The sequence below is a fragment of the Macrotis lagotis genome, chromosome 1 (genome assembly GCF_037893015.1).
Source record: "Macrotis lagotis isolate mMagLag1 chromosome 1, bilby.v1.9.chrom.fasta, whole genome shotgun sequence".
Classification (NCBI taxonomy): Eukaryota; Metazoa; Chordata; class Mammalia; order Peramelemorphia; family Peramelidae; genus Macrotis; species Macrotis lagotis.
In genome coordinates this window covers 510,621,543-510,648,754 of record NC_133658.1, presented here as the reverse complement: position 1 = coordinate 510,648,754, position 27,212 = coordinate 510,621,543, and the positions used below count along the sequence as shown (strand labels likewise).

The window sequence follows — 27,212 nt, the reverse complement described above, 5'->3', positions numbered from 1 at the left end:
AGGTTAGATTGGAACCTAAGTCTTCTTAATTGGACCAGTGCTCTATCTGCTGCTACTTCACAGCTGCCTCATTTATTTAACAAGGATAATTGTTGCTAAGTAACCTGGGAAACTAATCTCTATTGAATAGAGATAGTAATAAAAGCTTCTATTTATTCAATGTTTTAAGGCTTATAAAGTACAATACCCCTGTGAGGTTAGTAAGGTTAATGACTTAATTGTATCAATCTAAGCCAGACAGCTATTGCTTGTCAACAATTTATTTATATCTCTAGTATTCATAGCCCAATACTGACACATAGTAGGCTTGCTGATTGATTCTGGAAGTGATGCCTTAATGCAAGGGAATTACTTGAATAGTGCAATGTTTAGTTTTGTGTGGGAGGGATATAGAAAGCCCTTTCAGGATAATTGATATCACTTGAAATAGTTTCAAAATCCAAATATGATCCAGTAGAAAGAATGACTGTGACCTGAAGAAGGCAACTTTCATTCAATCCATAATCTCTTTGTGCCTGTTGATTTATTCCCAGAATAGTTAATGGGAATTTCCAGTCTTGGGAAAGTTGTGAGTTGTCTCACAGTAAATGTCAGAGGCGGGATAGGAACCTGGTTCTTCCTGACTGCAAATCTAGCCCTCTGCCCACTATTTTAGGCTGGTGTAAATGAATCGACTTCCTACCTACTCTAATGGAAAGGTTAAATAATCAAGTAGTATGTAAAACATTTTGAGAGAAGAGCTGGTTGTACTGGAAGCATTGTTACTGTAGAGTGTCGATCATTAGGGAGACAAGAGGTTTGGGCTGTGTGATTATGAGTAGGTTTTTTTTCCATCAAATAGGAAGAATATTTGCACTGTCTAAAAGAGTTGTTGCAAGGGAAATCCTTTGTAAACCATAAAGCTTTCTATTGATATAAATTGCCATTATTATGATGAAAATAATAGATAGTGGCATGTCTTATTCTGTCTTCCCTTCAGACCTCACTTCACCTCCTTCTCCTCTCCTTTCCTGCCCACTTCAAATTCTCAAAGTTTGTCATTGTCTTCTTTCTTTTCTAAAGCTCTATCAAATACAATTTAGGCATCAATTTTAGGAACTAGATGAGCTCTAATTTCTATTATTTTGTGGCCTGACACATAAAACAAATGGGCAACACTTTCAACCCCTTTAGAGAAATGACACTGACCAAGCGAAGGTTTTCAATAGTTTTAGCTCTTTAAAAATGCTGTGATGGGCGTCTAGGTGGCACAGTGGATAGAGCACGGACCCTGGAGTTAGGAGGACCTGAGTTCAAATGTGACCTCAGATACTAAATAATTGCCAAGCCGTGAGACCTTGGGCAAGTCACTTAACCCCATTGCCTAAAATAAATAAAAATTTAAAATAATACTGTGATTCCAATTCAAAATTAAGTTGGAGTTGTGTATGTGAAATGTGACTACAAATCAAAGAGCCTGGTTCTATAGGTTCAAATGAAAAACCTGTAGCATAGCTTTACAGACACACATCCTTACAGAATTTTCATTGTAGTTCCTTTTCTTGTGGAATGTTTCTGCCTAGAATAAATAATTTGACCAAGAGAGAATTTTGTCAAATATGCTTTCTGAAACAATATTTTAGCTGTTTCTTACTATTCCTTTCCAACACTAGGGCCATTTCATCTTAGTCCTATAGGTAAAAATAATTGAAAAGTTTGAAAAATGACCAAAAAAGCTAAACAATTTTAGATATTCCCCCGCCCTTTTATTAAAGGACAACATAGTCTTTTAAAATGCCTAGCATTTTAAAACGGAATTTGATTCCTCTGTAATTTCTAAAGAGTCTTAGTGAATTGTCTGGGGACTCTAAATATTAAGGAATTTGTCCTTGGTCAATGAGCTAGCATGTATTTAGCAAAATTTAAACAAAGTCTTTCTAACTTCAAAGCTGGATCTCTACCCATTAGGTGATGTTGCCTGTCTAAAAATCATTATTTTCTGAAAAGCAAACTCTTAAATTGAGAAGAAATAAAAATGAATGAGAGAGGGAGCACAACCCAGCAGATAGATGGTTAACCTTGGACTCAAGTAGATCTGGATTATATTTCTGTCTTGGAAACTTAACTAACTCTGTGACCTGAGGCAAGTCTCTTAACATCTTAGAGTCCTGGCAACTTTCTAAGGCTTTCTAAGACTATTAGCTGCTGGGCGAATACCATATCTGCAAGGAACAGAAAATTTCTAAGTCCCTTTCATCCACAAAATCACTGGGACCTTCCTGGCCAACCCAAGTCCCCTCTCCCTAATGAATGAAAAGTAATTTATCTTTTACATCTAAATGGCATAATATTTGCTCATAAACTTGTATTTAAATTCAACAACAAATTTACTTTTTGGTTAATTTAATTATTTTCCATATTCCATCCACTTAAAAAAAAGAAACGTGTTGTGTGAAATAGAAATAATGGCATCTTTGGTGTATAGCTTGAAAAACTCCATACTGCCACCCTGTGGGTGCAGAGGCTCTGACAGCCCAGGAGCTGTCAGTGTTGGAGGGAAGAAACAATTCTCTGTGTTGTTTAGGGGAAGGGAAGAGAAAACAAGATTAAGAAATATTGCTTCCCCTGTCTGATCACTGGTAGATGGAATCAAAGACCCTCTGCAGTTGGGATCACTGGAGAGGAAATCTTTACTTTTTTTTTTACTGATTCTGCAAGAACTGGACCAAGTTGTGGTTATGGGTGTTGGTTAGCATTTTTTTCTCCAGGCTATTTAGTCATTATGACATAACCCTTTTAGATATAGTGGTGGTGGTGATAGGGGAAGGGGGGGAATGATGCCCATTTTTACTAGCACACTTCAAATGATGTTTCATATTTTTGTTTGTTTTTCTCCCTTGATTTTTAGTTCCTGATCCCCTCCTCTCCTTGGCAGTCACCCTGGCTGTATTTTGCTTCTGGCTCAGGAGGTGGGCACGTGTCCCATTTACTTGAAAGAAAGCCATCCTTGGTTTAAAAACAACAAAACAAAACAAAACAGTATTCTACTCCTGGAAAGGGTAAAAAGGCAGTCTCTCTAATTCAAACTAGGCCTCTGATGATGGGGATGGAAGCTTTCTTCCAAGTTAGCTTTATTTCTTAATAAGCAGAATTGACAGTCAGTTGACAGTCTACTCATTTGAGGGGCTGCACAGATATATCCTATCCCCCTTCCCCGCCACTTCTTTTCATTTTTTTGTTTTTTTCCTTTTCTCTCTCCACTGCCTGGGGTTTCTTACCAGTCCTCTAAAGATGGATTAATGAGCAAAGCCCCTGGATCTTGGGGTACACCCTGGCAAAAGGGCTCGGGCCTGGGGGACAGCCCATTTCTGGGGAACTAAAAGAATGTGGCTCAGGAAGACATAAGGAAGAGCAGCTTCAGAATTTCCCTGGTGTTTACTGGAAAGGATCCCTAAGGCTAATACTAGCAGCTAGCCACATGATGTGATTGGGGAGAAAATTGTCCAGTTGTCTTGGAAACTTCCCTAACTTTCAAAATTCCCACCAAAATTTATTCCTTTAATTTAGGGTAGCAATTCTCAAGGTGGTCCAGGGAAACCTGGGAGCCCTTGAAACCCTTTCTTGGAATCTGTAGGGTCAAAACTTTTTTTTATTATAATACTACTAATATATTTAAATATCTAATATGGCAAATATTGAGGTATATAACTTACATAAATAAGCTCTCTGGGGAGGGGGATTCTCAATTTTTAGGAGAATGAAGTAACAAAAATTTGAGAACTATTGATTTGGCGTATATATTAAAGTATCATATGTATGTGTGTAGACATATTCATATCTTTGTGTTTAAATCTAGATATTTATATATGGACATATCTATATATAGATGCTTATATAGAGATATATCTCTATCTACCAAGATATAGCTATATATTTATATATATATATAATATATATATATACATAATCAGATATCTAACTATACACAAATTCTCCTCTTCCTCTGTGACTATCTGTTTTTGTATCTTTATTGTCTCACTGTCTCTTCCTGTCTCTCTCTATTTGTCTGTCTCCATCTTTTTCTCTCTGTCTCTGTTTCTCTCTATTTTTTTTGTCTCTGTCTCTTTCTCTTTCTGGGTATCTTTCTTTCTCTCTGTCTCCCTCTTAGGAACGACAGCTAAATAATTGCCAGCCATTAGTATGAATTAATTTTTCACTTTAGCCAGATAGTCCCTCAGAGAGTAGAACAGAAGAGGTAAATTTTGATGAGAAGAAAAGCTCTGGACCTGTGTCTGGAGGTCTTTTCATCCAGGACTATTGTCACAAGTTAAAGCAGTATTGAAAGCTATATACAGCAATTCTGGTGCCCAAGAAAGTAGCAAAAGAAGTTTATCTTCATAACAAGTTTGAAATTCATACTGTAAAAATAATACAGACTAGGCTTCTAATTTCACAGGTAGAGGAAATTGCTGGATGAGAATTCTCCCTTTTTCAGTGCAATTTTGCTCCTTCTCTGATTTGCATAAGGTCACACAGTCAGTAAGTGTTAAAGGGAGAATTTGAACAGAAGTCTTCTCATCTCTCATGAGACCACTGTTCTGAGCCCTCTCCATCATTGGGATGATGCTCCTATTTCCTCCCATTCAACTGAATTCATCTTAATTACTTGTATTTCTTTCATGAAAAATCAATTTAACTGAATGGAAAGGGAATTTAGTAGAGTGTAGAACTCTGAAGGTTGGTTACCCATGTAAGCAATAAATTTTGAAAATCTAGAGTGAGGGGTGTGAGTGGTAGAGGTCAGACAGTGACTTTGGAGAGCCTTGGGGGTTGGAGTAATGGTCAAGAATTGGGGCAGACCAGCAGAAGTTCAATTTGGCCATCTGGTAGTTTTCTAGTTTAATTATTCTTGTTAACTAGGTGTTAAATTTAGTTGTTTCTACTGATGGAAGAGTGAAAATTGTGTTGACTGAATGTAAATATAGCAAGTTAAAAATGTAAAAAAGTTCTGACTACATGTAAATATAACAAGTAAAAAATCATTAGAATTTTTTTATTTTAAATTTTATTCTCCTCTTCTCTGAATGCTGATACCCTGGAGAAAATTTCCAGCTAATCCTCCTTAAGATTGGGAGAATTTTGGAGAGGGTGGGAATTTCTCACCCTTTCTTTAGCTGATCTTCCTCCCTGCTTTGGGGTCATTTTATAATTCCCAATTTAGGGGCCATTGCCTTAGATACACAGAATAACAACACTTATTATTCCAGGCACTGAGACTAAGGAATTTTTATAAATATTCTGTCATTTGATTCTCATAACAACCCTGGAAAGAAGGTGTTATTATCAGTTCTGTTTTATAGTTGAGGAAACTGAGGAAAAGAGAGTATGTGATTTGCTCAACATCACACAACTATTAAGTGTCTGAAGTGGGGTTTGAATTCAAGTCTTCTAGATTCTAGGCAGAACCTTTTTCTGTACTACCTATACTTGCCTCTAAGAGGCTGATAGCCAACAATGATAGAGGTAGAACCAATATCTTCTAAGTTAGGGGAGACACACACACAGATAGAGATAGAGAAGAGAGAAGAGACAAAGAGACAGAGATAAATACACACATAGAGGAGAGTGAAAGAGAAGAGAGAGACAGAGAAAGAAGAAAGACAGGCAGAGACATAGAGAGCTAGAGAGACTGAGACAGAGAGACAGAGACAAAGACAGAGACGGAGACAGAGAAGAGAGACAGAGACAGAGCACATGTTCATGTGTTTTAGATGTTTACATGAGAAGTTCCATGTACTGTATATAGATGAATAAATATACTTACTCTACTCCAGGAATTTTCTCTATCTACCATGCCTAGAAAGTTTTCCTTCCCCATCACCATCTCTTGAGTTCCCTGTTTTTTTTCAAATTTCAGATAAAATCCCATCTTCTATTGAAAGTCTTTCTCTAGTGCTCTTATTCCAATGCTTTCCTTCATTACATTGAGAGTTCCTTGAGGTCAGGGGCTACTTTCTACCTTTCTTTTTATCCCTACCACTTAGCAGAGTGCATATAGTTAGTACTTAATAAATGCTCATTGGATGATTCAGATGGACAACATTTCTGGCCCAAGAATTCGCTGACACATACCCAAACTGTGGCACAAGACAACCTCAGGGATATCATAAAAAGAGGGTTTCTTTAGCATGTACCTTGGACATTAGAATGCATGTATTTATATAATTCATAGAATGCGTGTATTTAGCTTCTCCCTTACCTGCACCAGATCTGGAGTGAGGCGCTTTGCCTTCAGCCACTTTTGAACTCTTTCTGTTTTCCTCAGGACTCTTTCAATGCTGCAGTTCTTTGAACCAGAAGCTGAGGCACAGATTCTCCTATCAGAAAGTTCATTTTGGTATTTACTTATTAGCCTGGAAATCTCCACTGGGCGCCAGCTTTTGGAATCATCTGAGTAGTTTGCAGGGTAAGTAGAGACGTAATCAGGAGGGAGTTTGAGGTGGGAAGCAAGCCAGTTGTCAAACCTGCAAAAAAAGAATTTTCTTTTTAGGACCAGACAATTGAATGAAGAGCTACACATGAATGTGTATAGTGGGGGGAGGTGAGGATGTGGGGGTGGAGGGGCAACATTATCCTTTTTAAGTTTTAGAATGAGAGAGAGCTAGAAGGGACCCTAGGGACTAGCTAGTTGAATCCCCTCTCAAGAGGTTTGTCCACCATCACATTAGTTTGGAAGCTTGATGCTATAAGAGGCAGGATTAATCCTAGATTAAAATAAGCCTACCCAAAACCAAATAAACTGAAGGAAAGAGGAAGGTGAAAGGAAGAGGATACAGGGTAGAATGAAACTTTATCTGCTCTCCTCTGAATTTGAAGTCAGAGGAACTGGACTGAATCCTGACTCTACCACTCACCAGCTGTAAAACCTTGGATAAATAACTTCACCTCTCTTGACCCCAGCTTCCTTTTCTGTAAAATGGTCCAGAGATTGTAAAGGTCCCTTCCTGCTCTAATCAATAAAGTCCTTCATCTCTAGAGTCCCTAAGACCTCTGTGAAGAAGGGTTATTTTTCATTTCCTTGAAATCTTGAGCTTTTTGAAGTGAGTTGAGGGAAAAGGGTAGAGGTATCTTATGTTGTCAGGTAAGTCTCTAAATGGGGCAGCAAAAACTGGAAGAGAAAAGGGTATGATAGAAACAAAATTATTCTATCTTGAACAGATTTTAAGACACTGGTCACAGAATCCTAGGATGTTAAAATGTCAAATTGAAATAGAGGGGATAGAGATTTTCAAAGTGTGGTCCGCAGACCCTGGGGTTACAGAGACCCTTTCAGGGGGTCTAAGATATTAAAACTATTTTCATAATAGTAATAAGATGCAATCCTTTTCTGAATATATTGGGCCTCTGTGAGGCCCAAGCAAACCAAAACAACATATTGCAAAGGACTGAATGCAAAAGTAGATATGAGAAAACAGATTTTTTTTATTAAATCAGAAATTAGAGATTTGCAAAAAAAAGGTAAAATGTAATTTATATATATACATACATAATATATATAAAAACCCATTCTCATTAATTTTTTATTTTGGAAAAAAAGTATTTTTGTATTTTTTTATATGAACATGTTTATCATCTTTATTTGTAAATAAAATAGCTCACATAAACAAAAGCTCATAGTATGAAGAATGTAAAGGGATCCTGAGGCCAAAATGTTTGAGAACTGCTGATCTAATCCAATCCCCTTCATTTGATAGATGAGGAAGATAAATTCCAAAGAAATGAAATGATTTGCTCAAGGTTATATATCAGACCACAAACATCCAGGATTAGAAAGTGTAGAGAGAGGCAGTGTCATATAATGGGACTCAAAATGAATTGGAAATGAGAAGACCTGAGTTCAAGTCTTACTCTACAATTACCACTTCTGTGACTTTGAATATGTCACAATCTACGTGGGCTCATCTATATGAGAAAAAAAAGGGTTGAACTAGATGATCTCTAAGGTCTAAATTCTTGGAAATATTTTGTTCATGTCAGAGAGAGAGAACCATTGAATTCTGAATGCAAATTGAAGCATACTTTAAAAAAATTCTTCATTTTTATTGGTTTATTTTGCTTATATTTTCTTTTGCATCATAGTTAATGTGGAAGTATGTCTAGTTTGATCTCATTCATATAATTGAAAGCAAAATGCTTGCCTTCTCAAGGAAGAGGGAGGGATGGGATTTGGAACTCAAAAAATGATTGCTAAAATTATTGTTAAATTAAAAAAAAGACTGTTAAAAATTCTTTTACTTGTAATTGGGAAATATTTAATGAAGTTTCAAAAATAAAAATTTTTAAAAAGGAAATGTTTTGGTCCTTCTCTAAGGGCAAGCTGTAACAAGTTTTTTTTTTTTTTGTTTTTTTTTTTTTTTTGGCAGATGAACAAACAGAAACTCAGAGGGGTTGTTTTTGCCCCCAGCCTTTTGAAGGGTAACCCTGTAATCAAGTTGAAGCCTGAGTATAAAGGTTATGTTAGGATCATAGGTTTAGAAGCATAGGGGACTTTGAAGACTTCTCTAGTCCAACCCTTTTATTTCACAAATGAGGAAGCTAAAGTCTAGAGAGAAGAGTCAGTGTGGTCCAGTAGAAAGAGTATTTATTACCTGTTAGTGACTAATCAAATCATCACTTAGCCTTTCTAGATCTGCTGCCACCACAGTAAAATGAAGGGGCTAGGTGTAAACTCTAAGGTCCTTTTTTGCTCTAAATCTAGCATTCTGTGACTTTGCCCAATATGGTGGTAAGTAGGACAATACTCTAAACAGGATTTATTTCATTGTAAAATACTGCTTTCATCCAGTACCTGCTGCTGAGTATTGGAATCTGTTTGGCTTTTAAGATCCTTGATCTAGAGTCAAATTTATTATGTAAAAAAAGCAGGAGTAGCATGATCTCAGCCAAAGTTAGAGCTAAAACACATTTAATTAAAAAGAGAAAAATAGGGAAACAAGAATATGTGAACAATGTTATTCAATATTGTTTTAGGCCATGTAAAATAACAAGACAGTATAAAATACCTGAGAGTATGCCTGCCAAAAGAGGTCTACAGGAAATTCATGAACATAAATATAATACATTCTTTAGACAAATAAAATCAAATTTAAATAATGGGAGAAATATTATTGTTCATGGATTGGCAAAGTAACATAATAAAAAGGAGTAATTTACTCAACTAATCTATTTATTCAATGCCATACCTACTAAATGACTAAAAACTTTATTTTATGGAGTTAGGGAAAGAAGCATAGTAAAATTCATTTGGAAGAACCAAAAGGCAAAAATTTCAAAGAAATTAAGGAAAAAATATAAAGAAAAAAGATTTATTAGTACTAGACTTTAAACTATAGCATAAGGCAGTAAATATCAAAACTAACTGACTAAGAAATAGAAAGACAGATCAGTGAAACAGAATAGATATACAGCACACAGGGGCAAAGGACTATATAGTAACTTTCTATAAGATTTAAGTTTGGGGGTTAAAAATTCACTATTTGGCAAAAATTGTTGGAAAAATTGGAAAGCAACGTGGCAGAAACTGGGCATAGACCAATTTATTAATCCATATAACTAGATTAGGTAAAAATTGATTCATGACCTAGATATAAAAGTAGATATCACAAGAAAACTAGATCATGGAACATATTACTTATCAGATTCATAGATAGGAGAATAATATACATAGAAAAATATAGAGAGCAATGTTGAAGTTTAAAATGGATAATTTCAATTATAATAAATTGTAAAATTCTTATATAAATAAACCCAAGCCAAGATTAGAAGGAAAGAAGAAAAGTATGTGTGTGGGGGGGGAGAGGGGAACTTTCATAAACAATCTCTCAGATAAGATAAAGATCTTATTTCTCAAATATGTAAAGAACTTTGTCAAATTCATTGGAATATGAATATAATATAATATCAATTAATAAATGGTCAAGGGATATAAGCAGATAGTTTTTCAATGAATAAATAAAAGACTAGAAAAAATGCTCTAAAATCTAAATCATTATCAATAAGAGAACTGCAAATTAAAATAATTTTGAGGTATTATTTTACACTATTCAGATTGATAGATGCCCTTTAATTGGGAAATGGCTAAACAAACTATGATGTATGATTGTGATGGAAAATTAAGTGATAAAAAAAGAAAAAGAGCTGATTGATTTAGAAAAACAGGGAAAGACTTGAACCTATGAAGGAAAATGTTACTACCTTCAGAGAAAGCACTGACAAAGTGAAAGATGAATAGTATGGTTTCATATATATGTATATATGAGTGTCTAAAGTATATGTGTATATATACAAATATATATTCATATTTAATTTAGCCTTCTTGGGGGTATAGGGAGGGAGAAATAAAAAAAATTGAACGGCAAAGAACAAAGGAAAACTTAGAAGGTAACCCAGAAAACCTGGGTAATTTCTCAAAAAATGTGTATTATTTATGACATAAGCTTAAAGAAAGGTAATCAGTTTTAGAAGAAATCTTTTGTTTTATATTTAATCCTCTCATGTTCTGCTGTATACTTGGAAATGTTCCTTTTCTTCTTTTTCTCATTTTGTATTTGAGTTTAAAATGAAACAAAAAATTTTTTGAAAAAGATCCTTTAACTACCTTGGCAAAAAGAGTTCACACTCCAAGGTAGTGTGGGAGAGATTGAGAGTGAGAATGTCTCACCTCTGCCACAGGTGTGGTAAAATATTCTAAGCTCAGTGGAAAGTATGTAAGTCAAAGCCAAGGAATCATTCAGTGCCTGGTCTCTGAAGTGTTAAAGGATAGCATGAAGTAACGCTAAAACACTCCTTTCCTCCCAAATACACCTATTTAAGGATATGTTGGAGTCAGTCTGAACTAGCTAAGTGAGAGTTTATTAAATTTTGTAGTGTGAGTAAGCAATAAGTCAAAAATCAGCAGATACTACAAATTGATTTGTAGCATTGGTTTCTTGCTTTCTTATTTGACTATTGGTTGCCTAGACTTAAGAAAGCAAAGGAGTAAATGTTAATAATTTAGACAAACTGGCACTTATCAACACCCCCTTTAGAGCCTGTTATTAAACATTTACCAGCATGCCTCTATCTCTGTTATATGAATATATAAGTATCAAATTTGGGCAGGTTCTATCAGCCTCTGGAAACACTTCAGGTGATATAGAATTACAGAATGTCAGATCTAAAAGAGATCTTAGAGCTTTCATTTTTGAGATGAGGAAATCCAGAGAAGGAAAGCTAGAAGAACCTTCAAATTGACTTTTTTTTGTGTGTATGCATTTATTAACTTTACATTTATGCTTTATGTATTTTATATTCATCAGGCTTTAAATCACTATGAGTAAAAAATCTTTTCATTCTTTGTCTTCCTAGCCCAGTTCCTTGCACAAAGCTGTTGGCGAATGCTTGTTGATTGATTGATGAATTGAGATCCTTTGATTCCAGATTCTGGGCTATCTTCCTAAACCACATTTTCAGAATATTTTTTCCTTTAAAATAATCAATCAATAAAAATTTAAGTGCCTAGAATGCACCGGGAACTATGCTAGGAATCTGAGATAAAAAGATCATTTAGCAATTTATCAGATATTCTCAGTGGGAATGAAAAGCCTTCCAAATACAGTTAGAGATGGACAAAGACAGGACTGGGTCCTGATCTGTCTTTGCACATTTTTTATCACAGGTATGGATAGAAACTGATTTTTTTTATGGCAACTAAAATCTCTTTAAAAGGGAACCTAGGTTATGTCCACATTATTGCCCAGAATTAACTAAAAGAATCCAACCTTAATTGTAGGAAAAAGCCAGAAAAAAAAGGAGAGAATTTTACTCAAGAATTTCTAGAGGCCTTAGATCATTTATCTGGGGAAGAAATTGAACTACATGCTTCAGGGAGCTTAAGGGTTTCAGAACACCTGAGGAGGAGGAATACCAACTGCCAGAATCTACCTGATTCTTTCAGTGAGTGCTCTGGGAATAAGAAAGTTAGCATTGGCTAGGTCTTCTCACTATTATGGTCCCCAGCTCAGAATGGGAAACATCCTGGCTTTGGGAAGTAATTCTTCTGTGAGTTCAGCCTGCTGGACTATGGCTCTATACAAAAGCAGTGTTTCTATCTGTCCAAGGCAGATCTATTTATAAAAAGGAAATATTTAACCCCCCCACCCCCACCCCAACTTTAAATATCATATTGAGAGCTGAAATCTGACTCAGTTCCCGGCATTTTCCAAACCATTGCTATGATGATCAAAAGGGATCAAAACAACTCTAGCTCATAAATTCCATACTGCTTTGTCTTTAGCAAAGGTCTTGGGAATAGAGGGTTTTTTTTTTCCTTTCAGAATTATTTGTCTGAATTTCTGACCTGATTTCTTCTTTAAAGAACTTCTTACAAATGGATGTCCCGATGCAGGCGTTGCATTTGTCAAGTCCCAGGAAAGTCCGGCCAAAATTGTAGCTAGATTTGACCCTGGGTACCAACGACGGAGCAATGGGAGCTTCGGAGGAAGAAATACAGCTCAGGGTCACAAACTGCAGCAGGGTCAATAAACCTAGACAGGGAGAACCCAAGAGACAGCTAATCAAAGACTCCATCTACTGAGACTGGGCTTTAGCCTGACTGAACCTTAGGACAAATCAGTGAACTGACCCAAAGTCACTTGAATTAAGGGATCAGATGCCATCCCAGCCCTGTGGATGAGTTTCTAAGCTTGGGGGTTTGGGTGGGAAGGAGCTTGACTCTCAAGGGGTTGGGCTGGAGGACTGGGGAGGAGGTGAGGAAATACATGGAGGATGCTGATAACACAGGTTTCCATAGTTACTTTTTCCTCTGCTTGGTGCAACTGCTTTGACTTCTGCTGACCCTCCCCTTCACAGACTTAGGAAACACAATGGTCAGGGCTCATCCACAGAGTCTGAAGTGAAATTGCAGGATATCCTGATGAAGCAGGAAGAATGCATGGAGGACTTGTGACCCTCTGAGCTCTCCAAGAGAGAGATGTCCCTTGATTTTCCGGAGGATATTTCAAAATGATTTAAAGAGGTAAATCCTGAATTTAACCACATCATTTATCCCTGACATAACATTGTCAGGATCAGAAGGATTTTGAGAAAAGGGGGAAAAAAAGGTCACATCTGGTGTAGTGGTATACCCGGTCTTGTAATCAGGAAGACATGGGTTCAAACCTCACTTAAAAACCTCATCTACTGGTAGAGTAACCTCAGGTAACCTACTCAACCTGAGTCTAGTCTGTGTCCTCATCTGTGAAATAAGATACCAATAGCACCAAGATAAAGCTTATAAAGTATTTTGCAAATCAGGGCAAGAAATGGGAGCTATTATTAATACTATTATTATTATTATTATTATTATTATTATTATTATTATTGCTGTTGTGATTATCAAAAAATTTTTTCTCTCTTCTTGTTTGGTTTAGTTCAGGTAGAAATTGTTCTGGGACAGGTTGTAATTTGGCTTTTATTTTTAAATATGTTATATTCTCTGACCTATTGAATGGGTGGATGAAGTAACTATTGTTCATAGTTTAATAAAGAATCAAGAAGAAGTCAGATAGTTTAGTAGATAGAGCCTTGTGCCTAAAGTCAGGAAGACCTGAGTTCAAATCTAGTCTCAGAAGCTTTCTAGTTACATGATCCTGGACAAGTCACTTAATTTGTTTTCCTTAATCTACTGGAAAAGAAAATGTTTGAAAACCACTCCAGTATCCTTGCTAAGAAAACCCCATTGTCTCTATGGCTCATGTACTCATGAAGAGTAAGACATTACTAAAGGATAAAAACATCACCCTACAAAAATGTTCATAGCAGCTCTGTTTGTGGTGGCAAAGAAATGGAAACTAAGGGAATGTCCATCAGTTGGGGAATGGCTTAACAAACTGTGGTATATGTATGTGATGAAATCAGGAGGGATGGGAATTCAGGGAAGCCTGAAAGGATTTGCATGAACTGATGCTGAGCAATATGAGCAGAACCAGAAGAACATTGTACACCCTAACAGCAACATGGGAGTGATGATCAACCTTAATGGACATGTTCATACCAACAGGGCAACAATCAGGCATAATCTTGGGATATGTGTAATGGAGAATGCCATCTATATCCTGAGAAAGAATTGTAGGGTTTGAACAAAGACCAAAGACTATTACCTTTAGTTTTAAAAAAATGTTATCTTATTGTGTAATTCTGCTATATCACATACTATATGTTTCTTCCTTAAGGATATGATTTCCCTATCATCACATTCAACTTAGATCAATGCATACTATGGGAATTATGTAAAGACTTAGCAAACTGCCTTCTGTGTGTGTGTGGGGAAATGGGGAGAGGAAAGCAAGATTGGGGGAAAAATTGTAAAACTCAAAATAAATAAAACCTTTCTAAAATTAAAAAAAAAGAGTAAGACATTACTGAACAACAAAGTTCAGGATGGAGATTCATCTTCCAGAGGCTCACTAAAATTAAATACAATTCCATTAGGAGACAGATTGACAGGGATAATGCATATTTCATCCCATTTCATATAATTCTTATTTTGATCACTATATTTTTATATTTTGAAAACTTTGAGTTCCTTGCAGTTTTGAGATGTTGATTTGGTAGGGCATCATCTCATTAAAATCCTGTCATTTAGTTAGAGAAAGTAGATGCAAAAGTCTTCTGAATGGAGTCACAAAAGAACCCATATAGTTCATGGCAGCACATGAACATTTGTCAAAAATTGCCAATGCATAGGAACACAGAGATAATGCAAATAAGGTAAAAAGACAAAAATACTAAACACATTCTTTTCAGAGCATAACACAATAAGAAAAAAAAATTTAAAAGACACAAGACTTAAGTGGATAAACAAGATAATATTTGTACAAATCACTTAGTATAATGCCTAGTACAGAATAGTTCCCCTATAAATATTTATTCTCTTTTCTTCCTCATCCTAAATTTTATTTTATTCAATAATAGAGCATTTATTTTTTCCCTCTTATCTTTCCTCCCCCCACTATAAAAAATAATAATAGCAACAACAAAATGATGTTTTATCCTTCATTCTCAAAGAGGACCATGACTTCAGGGAAGTGATGCCATGACAAGCACACAAATTGAATTTTGAGGGAGGGGGTGCTGTGCTAAGTCACCAGTCTCACTTTCTCCAGAGCCCTCTGGATTTCATTGGCCAGATATGAGTCAGGGTGCCTGGAGATGGCACTGGATGTGAGGCAATCAGGGTTAAGTGACTTACCTAGGGTCACACAGCTATTAAGTGACAAATGTCTGAGGCTGGATTCAAAATCCCATTCTTCTGACTTCAATGCCAATGCTCTTTCCACTGTGCCATCTAGCTGCCCAATTCAAGCACAAAATGAACCCTTATAAAATATCCTATTTTGTCCATGTCCAAAATTTGAATCCTTCTACATATTAACTAGTGATATATCTGCCTGACAATGAGTAGCATTTTTCATCATTAATCCTCTGGAATCACGGCTGATCATTGATCATTGAAGTCATTCAAAATTCATCATTTTTATAGTGTTATTTTTGTAAAATAAATTATTTTCACAGTTCTGTTCTCTTTAATCTTCATCAGTTTACCAGGTTTCTTTTAAAAGAATTGTTTCCTATATAATTTTTTTTTAGTTTTTTGCAAGGCAAATGGGGTTAAGTGGCTTTCCCAAGGCCACACGGCTAGGTAATTATTAAGTGTCTGAGGCCAGATTTGAACTCAGGTACTCCTGACTCCAGGGCCAGTACTCTATCCACTGCGCCACCTAACCACCCCTTCTTACATCATTTCTTAAAGCAAATTAGTATTCCTTTGCATTCATATGCCATTATTTATTCATCCATTTCTCAATTGATGGACACCCCTTTTGTTTGCAGTTTTTTGTCACTACAAAAACAACTATAATTATTTGTGTATTTATATGACCTTTTCCTCATCTCTTTTGAGTACATTAGAGAGTTAATGATTTACCTTCTAATCTTGAGCTACTAGGTTCAATTGCTTCTGAATTTTGTATACCTAATCTGATTCACTGATTAACCTTTGTTTTTTAATGAGTACTAAATTGATTTGTTGATTACTGTTTTTAGTATAATTTCAAATCTAGTTCCTTTTCTGTTCACTTTGTTTTTATAATTTTACAATTTCTTCTGAGATTCCTGATGTGTTCCTCCAGATAAATTTTATTATCATTTTTTTCTAACTCTATAAAGTAATTCTTTGAAAGTTTGAATGGTGTGATGTGGAATTGGTAAACTTATTTAGGAAATAATATAAATTTTGTTATATTACCTTGATCTACTTATGAACAATAATTTCTCAATTATTTGGATTTATCTTTATTTCTATAAACAGTGTTCTATAATTGTATTATTTATAGGGATTTATTTTATTTTCTGCAACTTTGGTGAAGTTATTGTTTCAGATTAATTTTACTTGACTCTCTTGGGGTTAAGTGACTTGCCCAAGGCCCTCTACAATTCTCTAAGTACATACCATCATAGTCTGGAAAAATTTTTTTGAATGCTCCCTATCACTAATAATATAAGAAATGTAAGTCAAAACAACCCTGAAGTTTCTACTCGCATCTAGCAAATTGAAAAGATGACTAAAGTTAGAAAGTAAATGTTGGAGGGTCTGAAGATAGCTACCTGGTTGGTGGAGTTGTGAATCAGTTCAATCATTTTGGAAAGAAATTTGAAATTATATAAATTAAACAATTACAATATCTATACCTTTTGCTCAGAAATTTCTACTACTGGGATTATACCTCAAGCAGACTATGGATTACTTTATCTCCAATTCACTTGTCTGGTATCACTCCCTGATGTCATTGAAAATGAAGGACAGGGGTGGCTAGGTGGCATAGTGGATAGAGCACTGGCCTTGGCGTCAGGAGTTCCTGAGTTCAAATCCGGCCTCAGACACTTAATAATTACCTAGCCGTGTGGCCTTGGGCAAGCCACTTAACCCCATTGCCTTGCAAAAACTAAAAAAAAAAAGGACAAATATCATTAAGTGTCTAATAGTGCCAGATACTGTCTGGCAGAAAGGCAGCAAACTGGCAGTTCCTACCCTCAAGATGCTTACAATCTAATGGGAAGGGCAGCAAAATGTTGACACACAGTAGATTTGCTTTGATCCCTTATTTCAACTCTGTGTAAGTTTCAAATATTTTTCTCACAAAGCAATATATTGTTGAATTCTCCCTTCCAATCCATTTTTGCTGTCCTCTTCTATTTTATTGGATGACTTTATCCCATTCATATTCATAGGCATGGTTATTGAATATATATTGTATTTAGCATTTTACATTTCTTTTGATTTGTGTTATTTTGAAATTTCTACTTTGCTCTGGTCTTTTCATCAGGAATGCTTTAAAGTTTCTTATTTCTTTGAAGATACATTCCCCCCACCCCACCCCCAAGTATTATATTAAGTTTTGATAGAGAAGTCATAGAGTTATGGAGTAGTCTTGTATCTTTTGCCTTTTGAACTATGGTATACTATACTCTCTATTTTAGTAGCTTCTAAATCTTATATAATTCTCACTGTGGTTCCTTGGTACTTGAAATCTTTCTTTCTGATTGTTTATATTTTTTCTATGACTTAGAAGTACTGCATTTTGTTTATAATAATCCTGGAAGTTTTGTTCTAGTATTTCTGGGGGAGCTTTCTTTCCTGATTTCAAGAAATGTGATATACATTTTCTTTCTTTTTTTTTTTACAGATTTCAGATGGTTCAATGATTCTTAAATTATCTCTCTGATCTGATTTCTAGGTCAGTTTTTAAAAAATGAGATACCTTAAATTTTCCTTTAAAATTCTTTGGATTTTTAAAAAATTTTTGTCAACTTTTATTTGTTCCTAATCTAAATTTTAAGGAATATATTACTTATGTATCATTTTCATTTTAATAAAAATGTGATTTTTTTTTTAAATCTTGCTTTATGATTTTAGGAATTTTAAGAGATCTTATGTTTAAGTTAGGATTTTTTTTGGTCTTTATTTGTAGGTGTTTTGGTGTTATTTTCCTTTTCTGGACTTATGAATTTAATTGGATTTAAATAAGGCAGAGTTGCACAAAGTTAGCAGCCTCTCTTTTCCAAAACCATCGGAGTCCAGTGGCAAAAAAAAAAGTTAAGACAACTGGTCATGGCCTGGGATCATCGATAACCTAGGCATCTTTGATGTCTGACTAAGCTCTAAGTGTTTTGCAATATCTGCTTCAAATGTCTTCAAATTGTTCTCATTTGCCTATTTACTAAGTGAAGACTTCAGATGATTGGGGTAGAAATTACCCTAAAGCACTGAGTTTGGGTTTGACATCTGTCTGTTCCCCTGAACCTGGTTCAGTCTGTTTGCCAAGATGATTTTATTAGTATTTGCCTGCTATGCCTGCTACAGCTTTTTGGAGCTGTAGATTACAGATGGACACCAAAGGTGGAGAAAAGACCTGAAAAGGCTTGGCAAACCCTTACACTGGAGGTCCGAACACTTCAAACATCCCATTGTTTTCTGAGTAAACAAAAGAGATTTATTTAGTCATAGGAGAATAGTCAACAAGGATAGGTATGAGAACATTTTGGATTAATTCAGTTATGCAAAGCTCCCTTGCTCGAGTTGCCCATCATTTTTTAAAAATTGTTTTTTAAATAAGTATAAAAACATGTTTTCTCTTCCCACTTCTCCTCCACCAATTGAGAAAGAAAGAAAAGACCCTGATATAATGATGTATAATTTCTGCATAGTCTATGTGTAAAACAATAGATGTGTATATATAGACATAGACATCACAGACATAGACATAGACATGTACACACATCTCATTCTACTCTCAGCCTTTTTCTCTCTCAAGGAAGTGTGTTCCTGCATTAGTCCTCTGGGTTGTGGCTGGTCATTATATTAATCAGAGTTCCCAAGTCTTTCAAAAATTGTTTTTATAATATTGTTTTTAATAATTTAATAATTTGTTTTCCTGGTTCTGTTCACTTCAACATGTATCAGTTCATGCAAATCTTCCCAGGTTTCTCAGAAATCATGTCCTTTACCATTTCATAGTGTATGATAGTATTTTACCATGTTATTTTTTTTCCTTTTTTTTTAAATTCAATTATCTTATTTTTAACTCCTATTTCTTTTTCTCTCCTATCTCCCTCTTTCTACTAATTAAGAAAGCAAGGAAAAAAACTTAGGTTACAAATATGTATAATCAAACAAGACAAATTTCCAAATAAGCTATATTCAAAAAAGAAGAAAAGAAAAAATATTCTTTAATCTTCACTCTGAGGCCCTCAGCTCTCTTTTAAGAGGTGGGTATCATATTTCATCATGAATCCTTTGAATTTGTGGTTATTTTTTTGTTGTTAATCAAAGTTCCCAAGTCTTTTATTTTTTTAATTGAAGAGTGAGCTCTTATCCCAGAACCTAGACTCTTTGGATTTATCAAACAGCAGATTACTATAATCATTTCCTACTGTCTCTTTTGCACCTAGTCTATTCCATTACTCCATCCACTCTGTTTCTTAGTACCAGACAGTTTTGATGACTGATACTTTACAATAAAATTTGAGATTTGATAAGGCCAAGTTGCCTTCTTTTGCACTTTTTTTCATTAAATCCTTTGATATTCTTGACTTGTTGTTTCTCCCTGTGAATTTAGTTACAATTTTTTCTAGCTCATTAAAATAATTTTTGGGAAGTTTGATTGGTAAATAAGTAGTTTATTTTAAGTAGAATTATCATTTTTATTATATTAGCTCAACCTGAGCAGATGATATTTACCCAGTTATTCAAGTCTGATTTTATTTGTGTGAAAAATGTTTTATAGTTATTTTCATAGAGTCTGAGTCTGCCTTGGCAGGTAGACTCCCAAGTATTTTATGTTGTCTGAAGTTATTTTAAATGAGATTTCTCTTTTTAAAAAAGCTCTTGCTGCTGTGTCTTGCTAGTAATGTATAGAAATGTTGAGGATTTATGTGGGCTTATTTTGCATCCTATGACTTTGTTAAAGTTGCTAATTGTTTCTAGTAGCTTTATAGATGATTTTTTAGGATTCTCTAGTAACTAAAGACATAGGGTTCTCTATATCTATGGCTATGATCTGCAAAGAGTGAGAGTTTTGTTTCTTCCTTCTCAATTCTAATTCCTTCAATTTTTTTTCTTTTCTTATTGCTGTAGCTAACATTTCTAATACAATATTGAATAGTAGTGGTGATAACGGGCATCCTTGTTTCACCCCTGATCTTATTGGGAATGCCTCTAGCTTATCCCCATTGCATATAATGGTTGTTGATGGTTTCAGATAGATACTGCTTATCATTCTAAGGAACAATCCATTTATTCCTATGCTCTCTAGTGTTTTTAGTAGGAATGGGTGCTGTATTTTGTCAAAGGCTTTTTCAGCATCTATTGATATAATTATATGATTTCTGACAGGTTTGTTATTGATATAGTTAATTATACTGACAGTTTTCCTAGTATTGAACCAACCCTGCATTACTGGGATAAATCCTACTTGGTCATAGTATATTATCCTAGTGATAATTTGCTGTTATCACTTTGCTAATATTTTATTTAAGATTTTTTTCAGCCATATTCATTAGAGAAATTAGTTTATAATTTTCTTTCTCTGTTTTGACTCTTCCTGGTTTAGGTATCAGTACCATAGTGATGACATAGAAGGAATTAGGCAGAATATAGAATTGGAACCAATTGTTGCTTAAATGTTTGCTAGAATTCACTTGTGAATTCATCTAGCCCTGGGGATTTTTTTCTTAGGGAGTTTATTGATAGTTTGTTGAATTTCTTTTTCTAAGATAGGGTTTTGTTTTTTTTTTAGGTTTTTGCAAGGCAAATGGGGTTAAGTGGCTTGCCCAAGGCCACACAGCTAGATAATTATTAAGTGTCTGACACTGGATTTGAACCCAGGTACTCCTGACTCCAGGGCTGGTGCTTTTATCCACTGTGCCACCAAGCCACCCCTAAGTATTTAATTTCTTCTTCATTTAACCTGAGCAATTTATATTTTTGTTTTGATCAAAGTTCCCATCTTTAAAAGTTTTTTTAATCTTTTTTTTTTTACATTTTTGCAAGGCAAATGGGGTTAAGTGGCTTGCCCATGGCCACACAGTTATGTAATTATTAAGTGTCTGAGATCGGATTTGAACCCAGGTACTCCTGACTCCAGGGCTGGTGCTTTATCCACTGCGCCACCTAGCCGCTCCTTTTTTAATCTTTACAATATTAATAGCACTGTATATTTTTTCCTTTGGTTCTGCTCACTTCACTTTGTATTAATTTATACGTCTTCCCCAGATTTTCCCAAAACTATTTCCTCCACAATTTCTTGCAACTCAGTAGTATTTTATCACATTTGTATCAAACAAATTAATAAACATTTGCTTTTTGCCAGGCACCGTGTTAAGCTTTAAGTTATATGCCATAATTGTTCAGCCATTTTCCAACTTGAAGGTACTTGCCCTCAGATGCCAATTCTTTGCTATTCCAAAAAGCTTTATAAAATTTTTTATGCATCTTTTGTTTGTCCTCAGTGTCTACAGATGTGTTGGTCTCTCTATGCTGACCCATGTGGAGAAAGGGACTCACTGATTTATTTATCTCCCCCCCATTCTTTTCTTCCCATTTTCTCCTTTTACCCCACTGAATTAAATGTACTTCTTCACCCACTTGAGGACATATGTGCATGTGCATGTGTATATGTATTCTACCCTCTTTTGATCTGGTTGCTTGAAGTAAGATTTCCCTCTCCTCTTTGTCCTACTTACATTCTCTCTGATTATGTAAGATGGTTCCCCAAATTCTACCACCACCTTTCTTCCCTAGTGAATTTTTTGTTCTCTCTCAAAATGCTATTGTGTTTTAATTAAAGGTTCATTTTCAGCCACTCTGCCTAACAAGATTATCCTTAGTTTTTCTAAGTAACATATTTGATTTTAAACTTCTATTTTTTACCTTTTAGAACATTATGTTCTAAACTCTCTGCTCCTTTAGAATCATAATTCTTAAATCTTCTCTGATCTTGGCTGAGTTTTCTTCAATTTTTTTTCTGGCTGCTTTCATCATTTTTTTCCTGTGACCCCAGAAGCTCTGAATTTTGGCTATGACATTTCTGGAAGTTATAATTTTCTGTAAGTGACTTTTAAATCCTTTCCATTTTCATTTTGCTGTCTGGTTCCAAGGGATATGGGCAATTTTTTCCCCATTTTTTTAAGGGTTTTTTTTGCAAGGCAGATGGGGTTAAGTGGCTTGCCCAAGGCCACACAGCTAGGTAATCATTAAGTGTCTGAGACCAGATTTGAACCCAGGTACTCCTGACTTCAGGTCTGGTTGCTTTATCAACTGCGCCACCTAGCCGCACCCCCCCCATGTTTTTTTGAAGCATGCTGATCAGGTTCTTTTTTTTAAATTATGACTCAAATTCAATGATTCTCAAATTATTTTTCTTTATGTTTCCCACATCAATTGTTTTTTATTCAGGATAACTTATACTTTTGTCTATTTTTTCAGTATTTTGACTTTGTTTTTAATTTTAAAAATGTATCATGAATTCATTAAATCTGGATGTCCTATTAAAATGTTCAAGAGTTTCAACTTGAGAATTATTTTGTATCTCATGTATCATTCTTCTTCAACTTTCCTCCAAAGCTCTCATTTTTTATCCAATCCACTCTCATTTCATTTATAAAATAATTTTTAAACTTAAAAATCTTTCTTATCTCTTGCATTAATTCTATTTGAGCTTTTATCTAAGTTGAGTTTTTCTTGAGTATATGTTTGAAATTACTCTCTTCTTCAGGGTTTGTATCTTACTCCTTTTTCTAATTTTAATTCCCATATTAGGATGCTGATTTAGTGTCAGGCTCTGTATACTTTTGGTAGTTATGTTGGGACCTGGTTTTTCCTCATTAGCATTCTCTGGGGTCTTAATGCTTCTTCTATATATTGAACATTTTTTCACTGGGCACCTGAAAGATATCCGTGCAGCCAACACTCTAAGCTAATCAAAATCTGATCACTGCCTTCCTAGTGTGAGTTTTACAAGTTCTTGAAACAGTTTGGTTCTAGGCAACACAACTGTAATCTTTTCTCTCTTTGGAACTCCAGTGGATAGTTGCCTGGTTCCAGTTTCTTATCAGCTAGCTAGCAAGCTTTATATGTTCAGAGGAGAGCATCAGAATCCTTCTTGGTTTGAGTTTCAGAATGGGCTCAGTGTTCAATCTGAGATTTTACTTATTAGAGATTTAAGTTATACAGATGCAACTCCTATTCTTGATCCTTGCCTAAAGTGTGGCCTCAAGGCTATGACTACTTAACTGCTAGGTCTGTAAACACAAGCTGACCGCTTCTCAGTTCAGGCCCCTTCCTCAATCCACACTGGATCTCTGACTCAACATGTGATGGAGATGCTAGTTGGTTCTTTTCCTTGTTTCTTTTATAGCATCAGACTCATCCTTTTTTGGATTTGGGAATTTTTTTAAATCTATTTCACAAATGAAGTCTTCAGTTCAGTTTCCCCACAGGAAGATTCTGTAAAATACTTTCCTGGCTAGTCCTTGTTCCCAATGTCCACAGACTGTCTCTTTGTCTCTATTTTGCTGGAAAGGACAATGTCTAGGTAGTGCAATGGATAGAGTGCTGGGCCTGGAGGCAAGAGCTCATCTTCCTGAGTTCAAATATAGCCTAAGACACTAGCTCGCTGACCCTGGGTAAGTTAACTCTGTTTACCTCGGTTTCTTCAACTGTAAAATGAGTTGGAGAAGAAAATAGTAAACTTCTCTAGTATCTCCGACACAAAAATCCCAAATGGAGTCATGAAGAGTTAAACATGACTGAAATGGCTGAATATTGGTTGGGAAATGGTTGGTAACTTTTCCTTAGATTTCTTTATCACATCTCAGACTAGCATTCTTTCTGGGTAATTATGGAGTAATGGTGGGGTATCAATCTCAAGTTTATTTTCATTATACCATACTGCTGGTATAGCTTGCTATATTATATACTAGGAAGCCACAATCAATTTAATTATACTAGTCATGATACTTTGGTTGATCAGTAATTTGCCTGGTATGGCAACTTTTACCTCTTATAGATGAAAATCCCTTTATTCATTCTACTATTACATGATTCTCATCAATGTTTTCATTTTTTCCACACTTTCTTCATATAGCATCTATCCAACTCTTTAGAAATCTTGCTTTGTTCCTTTGTTGTTGTTGTTGAGTTGTTTTCATTCTTGTCCAATTCTTTGTGACACCATCTGGGTTTTCTTGGCAAAGATAATCTCTCATTTCCTTCTCCAGCTAATTTTACAGATGAGGAAACTGAGGTAGATAAAGTTAAGTGACTTGCCCAGGGTCACATAGCTAGTAAGTTTCTCAGGTCATATTTGAACTCAAAAAGAGTTCTTGATTTCAAATTCTATATTCTATCCACTGTGCCACCTAGCTGTCCCTATAGTTCCTTTTAATATATATATATATATATATATATATATATATATATATATATATATATATATATATCTTAGTATTTTGCAAGGCAATGGGGTTAAGTGGCTTGCCCAAGGCCACACAGCTAGGTAATTATTAAGTGTCTGAGGTCAGATTTGAACTCAGGTACTCCTGACTCCAGGGCTGGTGCTCTATCCTCTGTGTCACCTAGCCACCCTGTCCTTTTAATATTTCACAAGTGCAAGTACACCACTTCTGTTGCCCTTCATCCTCATTACACATTACATCTCTTCTTTTGAACATATAATACATATATATATATATATATATATATATATATATATATATATATATATATATATATATATACTTTATAGGCAAGGTAAGTTAAGTTAGTTAAATTTAAATGTAAATATTGTATATTAGTGTGATCATAATAAAAAATATGGTACTTTTTGTTATTTCATGCCTGGAGCCACAAACACACAGGAAAAAAAAAAGACTTCAGATAGACAAGCCTCTGCCCTCTTTTCCTAAACAATCCAGCAGACAGTATTAGTGTTGATTTATAACCAGAAGTAAGCAGGAATGTGCTGGCAAATCTTTAATTGACTTTATCCCTCCCCCCCCCAAATATGTGCAAGACCTATTGCTTTTTAGGTTTTTTTTTTTTTTTTTTTTGCAAGGCAAATGGGGTTAAGTGGCTTGCCTAAGGCCACACAACTAGGTAATTATTAAGTGTCTGAGGTTGGATTTGAACTCAGGTACTCCTGATTCCAGGGCTGGTGCTCTATCCACTGTGCCACCTAGCTCCCCCCAAGACCTATTTTAAAATTAAATTTGCTTATTAACATTTTCCTATCACTTTCTAAAATCTCTATAATGAACAAAAACAATAAATAATAGCCCTGTTTGTGGAATTTACAGGATTTCAAGGTGCTCACATCAAAAATTTAGCAATTGACTCTCTCAAACCAATATAAGCTAGCTCTAGCATGCCTTTGGAAGAAGATGTGTAAGTTTAATATATAGAGTCCCTAGAGCGCAGTGGATAGAGCACCAGCCCTGGAGTCAGAAATACCTGAGTTCAAATCCGGTCTCAGACACTTAATAATTACCTACCTGTGTGGCCTTAGGAGTCACTTAACCTTGCAAAAACCTTAAAAAAAAAGACAAATTTAGGACCTTATCATTAAGTGGGTATGGTGAGAATAATATGAGTTCCTGTCCTATTCATTCCATCACTATTTAAGCTAGTTTTGTTTAATTTTTCATTAAAAGTTATTGAGAATGTCTTAGAGATTTAACTGACTTAGGGGGCCCAATGCTATTGATGTGACTTTCTGGTTGCCAGAACTTGTTTGGCTCATCCATTCTGCTTCAACTCAACCAATCCAAAAACTGAAGTTGTTCATTTCTGCACCACACCGTTCTTTTCTTTGGATCTAATCTAGTCCCGATCACTTTGTCTTATACTTTTCCCCCCTCCTTTTAATCTTCCCTATTTGAACAACCCTCCAAAGTTTATTTCTTTTTTTTTTCTTACCTTCTCAACTCTTCCCTCCACCTTGAACTTCCCTCTCTGCACTTGGTTCACTTGCATGATTTCTTTTTGAATTGAATATATTTGTATTTCAAAGACTGTCTTTCTGTCTCTGTCTGTCTGTCTGTCTGTCTGTCTGTCTGTCTCTCTCTCTCTCTCTCATTCTCCTTTTCCCACTTCAGGGAGGTCAGATTCATGAGTTAGCCACTCCATTCATCTTATTGTTTTTTGGTCTATCTCAGTTTTTAATATAGCCCATTATTAGCAAGAGGGGTTAATGGAAAGTGTAGTTTTTTTTCCAAATGGGAAAAAAAAGACTTGAAGGATTATGAAGACAAAAACTATATGAGGCACAGTAAACCTCAGAACTTTGGAACCCAGCACATCAATCCAATGACCAGTCATTTGCAAAGGAAAGCTGCTGTTACCCTGAACGGGATAGAATCATGAGCACTCGGAATTCTGTATGGCTTGTTTAACCACATAAGAATTCATCCCCCTAGTAAGAATTTGCTACCACACTGGAAACTGGTGAATTTATCTTTTCTCTACTCCTCTATTTTCTTTTTTTATATATATATCTGCCATTTCACAAGTGAATTGGTGTATTATTTTTCTTGGTCATTTCCTGTTCTCTTTAATGTTTCCTTTTTTTTTTGTTGTCTGAACTTTTTATGTTTCCCTTGTGTCCTATGTTTGCATTTCAAAGACATTCCCCAGATTTTTTTTTCCACTAAAAATGTTAAAAGTCCTTTTTATATTAACATTTTCCCCTAAAATACTACAGAGAGTTTTCAGAGCAAACAATTCTTGGTTTTATCCTTTAACCTATACCTTTAAAAATATTATATTCAAAGCTTTTTTTTTCCTTGTATCATTGACTTTTTATTGAAATTGAGTGCTGGTTCTTTTGTACTTGAATACTTTTCTGGCTTCTAGAGTTGAACTTTCTGGAAATAAGTTTTCTTTCATTGGGAATCTTAGAATTTTAGCCATGAAATTCCTTAATGAGTCCACAGGAAAAGGTAGAGAAATTCCATTTAAAGTAACTATAGCAATATAAAATACTCAGGAGTCTATTTGCCATAACATACACAGGAATTATATGAACACAATTGCAAAATACTACTCAAACAAATAAAAGTAGATCTAAATATTTGGAGAA

The 27,212-nt window shown here is 35.1% G+C and overlaps 1 protein-coding gene across 2 annotated transcripts in view; it reads right to left on the bottom strand.

Annotated features, from left to right (window-relative positions):
* The window catches only part of DIPK2B (divergent protein kinase domain 2B), a 36,601-nt gene extending 23,859 nt beyond the window's left edge, over positions 1 to 12,742 (bottom strand). Inside the window, exons 1-3 of one of the 2 annotated variants that reach the window (XM_074214132.1) lie at positions 12,662 to 12,742; positions 12,377 to 12,563; positions 6,239 to 6,503 (exon numbers count right to left, since the gene is read on the bottom strand). In XM_074214132.1, coding sequence (XP_074070233.1) covers positions 6,239 to 6,503; positions 12,377 to 12,563; positions 12,662 to 12,695 — 486 coding nt within the window. In that variant the 5' untranslated portion in view covers positions 12,696 to 12,742. Of the gene's footprint in view, positions 1 to 6,238; positions 6,504 to 12,376 lie in introns of both variants that reach the window. The other variant, XM_074214129.1, reaches the window with a different exon arrangement.
* Positions 12,743 to 27,212: the final 14,470 nt, after the last annotated feature.